We start from the raw sequence: 3,934 nt of genomic DNA, 5'->3' as shown, positions 1-3,934 counted from the left end.
TCTGTCTGTATTTTTCTTCTTTCTTCCATTCATGTTTTATAAGAAAATTTAGCAACAGGAGTAACTCCGTGACACCATGCACTTCCTGTCTTTAAATACATGTAAACGTTCCCAAATAAAAATCACGTGGGACTAAACTTCCTGAGCGTTTCTGTGGTTTGGGGTCCTCTCTAAATCAAGGCTGCTTGTCCCTTACTGCATCACACCGTAGCCACCAAATGTTAGATCCCTGTCAGGGCACACGCACACCTGGTGCAGCTCAGAGGACTCCGCTGGTGTGGCTCAGCATCAGGAGCGACTCTCCCACAAGAGTGCTGGGTATGAGCAAGGACGGGGGACAGGTGTGATTGTAAGGACGAGCCCCCGAAGGTCACAGGCACACCCTCCAGTCTGAGCCGTAGAAACCAGGCCAGCTGCTTCCCTAACGCGTGCATTGAGTCTCCTGCCCAGGTGTCTCCTGCAGGAGGCCCACACCGCTCCAGACGGCACCCGCCCCTGCCGCAGACACCTGTGCAGCGCAGACCAGCTCCCCGCCCTGCCCTTCGCTTTCAAGTCGTCTTGCAGAACTTTTGTCACTGCCCAGAGCTCTACAGTTTGAGGGTACCCAGTGGGCCCTTGATTATATTCATCAGAACGTTTTATTCCTGAAGAATGAGTCTGAATCAGGTGACCCAAGGAGACAAGGATAAGCCTGTGTTCCATTAACTGGGGTTTCTTGTTTCATGTCATTTTAAAAAGCTGATGGCTTCAAACACACTGGCCAGTGAGCCCTAGTTAGATTCCTGGCATCAGCCTCGGCTGCCATACAGGCTGTGTGTCCTCACCTCGGGGTCCTCTCACACATCTAGGTGTCAGCTCCCTCTGATTGTCCCTCAAACTCCTCCCAAATGTCTTTTTCAGGAAGGCTTTCCTGCTGAACCTAACACCTTGTTCTGTGCTCTTAACACTCCTTGCTCTAATCACAGTTTTAATAATCCCCTTAACCCAGGGATTGCACACTTGGGTAAAATCAGTGAGTGCGAGGCGACAGGGAGTGGTGGGGACTGTGGAGAGGACATGGCCACCTAGAGGGGCAGGTCCTATTGGGACCAGTGTTTTCAGATCTTCCATATATATGTATATTTATGCTCGCCTGAGGATATGTTTTCATTGGTTTTAGAGAGGAAGGAAGAGAGGGAGGGAAACATCAGTGTGAGAAGGAAACATTGATCATTTGCCTCGCATATACGCCCGGCCAGGGATGGAACCCGCAACCTTTTGGTGTACCGGACGAAGCTCTGACCAGCTGAGCCACCCACCAGGCACCTCTGGCTTAGGATCTTTCTCACTGGGCTGTCAGCTCCACAGGGGCACCTGCCATGTGTCCGACAGGATGCCTGGATTCAACAAACCAAAAGAATAAATGCCGGCCTCGGCCAACAGAGCGCGGGCGCGGGCAGAGATCCACCATGCCACCCTCTCTGTTGCCCGCTGGGAACGTCTCCATCTCCCTTTAAGTTTCCTCCTGGGCCACTGTGGGCCCCACTCTGCCTGGCGTCATCATAATGACCAGGTCCCTCCTGGCTCGGGCCTCTGTGACATCAATGATGGCTCGGCCTCGGGCCTCCTCCAGGAGCAGGGGCAGAGCGTCCCACCATGAGCAGCTCCCCGCCCCCTCTCGGCTCACCATGCGGACGCTGAGATGGGCCCTGTTCCTGCCCGTGTGCCTGTCGTGTGGCTGCGCCTTCATGTTTTCCTCCCTGAGGGAGCCGGTCAAAGAGCCCCAGGGGAAGGTGCCTTGCGGGGGGCACTTCCGGATTAGGCAGAGCCTCCCGGAGCACGCGCAAAGCTGGCTGGTCAGCAAATGGCTCTGGTTCCTTTTTGTGGTCATGCTGTACATGGTTCTAAAGTTTCGAGGAGAGAGTGCGAAGAGTAAGGTAAGGCGGCTCCGTTCCTCACCCCCGCTGCCTCCAGCTCAGGAAGCTCGCTCCGAGGCGGACGCCCCGGTGCAGCAGGGCCTTAAGGAGAGGGATTTGAACGCAGAGCACCCAGGGCCTTAATTAAGGGGAGGGATTTGAACGCAGAGCACCCAGGGCCTTAAGGAGAGGGATTTGAATGCAGAGCACCCAGGACCTTAAGGAGAGGGATTTGAACGCAGAGCACCCAGGGCCTTAAGGAGAGGGATTTGAATGCAGAGCACCCAGGACCTTAAGGAGAGGGATGTGAACGCAGAGCACCCAGGGCCTTAAGGAGAGGGATTTGAATGCAGAGCACCCGCCTCGTGGTCCTGGGAAACCGGCGAATTGCTTTCCCGACGTAGCCCGAGGGAAGGCAGCAGCCCCCAGGCCCGAGGCTGGGGCTGACGCTTGAGAACACCGTCTGCTTATTGGGTGAAGGGAACCTCGGCTTGATATTTAGCCTGGTCAATGAGTTCGTTCAAATTAAGAATAGATTCAGGCGTGTTTCGGGTCCAAATTATTCACAGAGCCAGAGTCACTGCCCGATGTTTAATTTCCCTCGCCTCGGACTTAGTACAAGTTGCTGACCCGGATGCAGATGGCAGCACTATCCCAAGTAAAGGCGAGGCCTGTCGTAAAGGGGCAGAGGTGTGGAGGGGTAGCAGCCCCTTCCGACAGCGCTGGACCTCCCCGTCGGGGGAAGAGACAGAAACGGGCAGCTTGTGCTCTGCTAGGCGGGCCCCGCGCCTCCCGAGTCCGCGTCGGAGCCGACCCGAGGGGCTTGGCAAGCCTTTCTGTGCGGGCCCAGAGTGCGGACGTTCCCAGCTTTGCAATGAGCCAGCTCTGCCGCTTTAGTCCGAAAGCAGCCCCAGGCGCCACGCGTGTGAACGAGCAGGGCTGGGTTCCAATAAAACCTGATTTCCAGAAACAGAGGGTGGGCCACATCTGGCCCTTGGGCTCTGCTTTGCCAATCCCCGGACCAGGGCAGTGCTGGAACCATCTCTTAGGTGAGCCCGACTCTCCTGGAACTGTGTCAAAACCCTGCCCCTCTCTGTTGACAGGAAAAGAGTCCTCCTGGCCTTCGAGGCTCTTCGGTTCGTGCTCCACTGAAGAAAAACCAGTGTGTTTCCCCCAGCAAAGAGTACGCCTTCAACACCTTAAGCCAACTCGAGATGGACCTCGTGCAGTTCGTGTCCAAGGTGCGGGATCTGAAAGTCGCCGTGGCAGCTGGCAGCAACCACAAGGCGCAGGCCGTTGAGGTGCCTTCAGACCCGCAGAACAATGTTACAATATATGAAATATGGGGCGACGAAGAGTGTGAATAAGGGGGGGGTCAGAGTAGGACAGGGAAAGGCGAGGGTTCACACGCCGTATGCAAACTAGTAAAACTGTTCTGAAGAAAAATCTCGAATTTGAGATTTTTTTTCCCCTTTCGTTAAACTTGAAAAAATAAATGTAAGACCAGTGGCCGTGGCCGTTAGGGTTCTGTTTTTTGCTCGTCTCGCTCCCGCTAGAGCTATGGGTGGTGAGGCGTGTAACAGAGACGCAGCTGCATGGGTGACTCTCGGCCAAGATCCAGGGCCCCTGCAGGACAACGTTTAGGAAATTTGGGATAAGATGTCAGTATCCTTTTCATATTTGCTGTCTTTAGATTAGCTATTTGTGCAAATGATGGAACTGATTATCTTTATGATTTATTACATTATAAAGGACAACTTTAATTATAGGTTTAAAATTATTGAATTAGGAGGGCTCTGTGTGTGTGTGTGAAGGGATGATGGATGGATCCTAGCATCACATGATTTTCTTACCACCAGAAAAGTCTTACTCATTTCATCTCATGATGCGTTGACTTTCTACTACCAATTAGCAGTCCCATACGTCTAACTGGATTAAGAAAAATGGAGACTTGACTCATACTATCAGTGTAATTTGGGTACAGGTGAGCTAGCCAGGGCTTCCTTCATTACTTGATGTGAATAGGGATTATTTTATAA

At 53.3% G+C, this 3,934-nt stretch overlaps 1 protein-coding gene across 1 annotated transcript; it reads left to right on the top strand.

The window, feature by feature from the left end:
* Positions 1-1,667: 1,667 nt before the first annotated feature.
* FAM209A (family with sequence similarity 209 member A) lies at positions 1,668-3,262 on the top strand (the record flags this gene model as incomplete). Its single annotated transcript, XM_081148880.1, has 2 exons — positions 1,668-1,916; positions 2,999-3,262. 2 exons carry the CDS (start codon positions 1,668-1,670, stop codon positions 3,260-3,262), a joined length of 513 nt encoding a protein of 170 aa, XP_081005006.1.
* Between the last annotated feature and the right edge of the window lie 672 nt (positions 3,263-3,934).

The sequence above is a fragment of the Miniopterus schreibersii genome, assembly GCF_964146895.1.
Source record: "Miniopterus schreibersii genome assembly, chromosome: 10".
NCBI lineage: Eukaryota > Metazoa > Chordata > Mammalia > Chiroptera > Miniopteridae > Miniopterus > Miniopterus schreibersii.
This window is presented reverse-complemented; position numbering and strand designations above follow the sequence as displayed.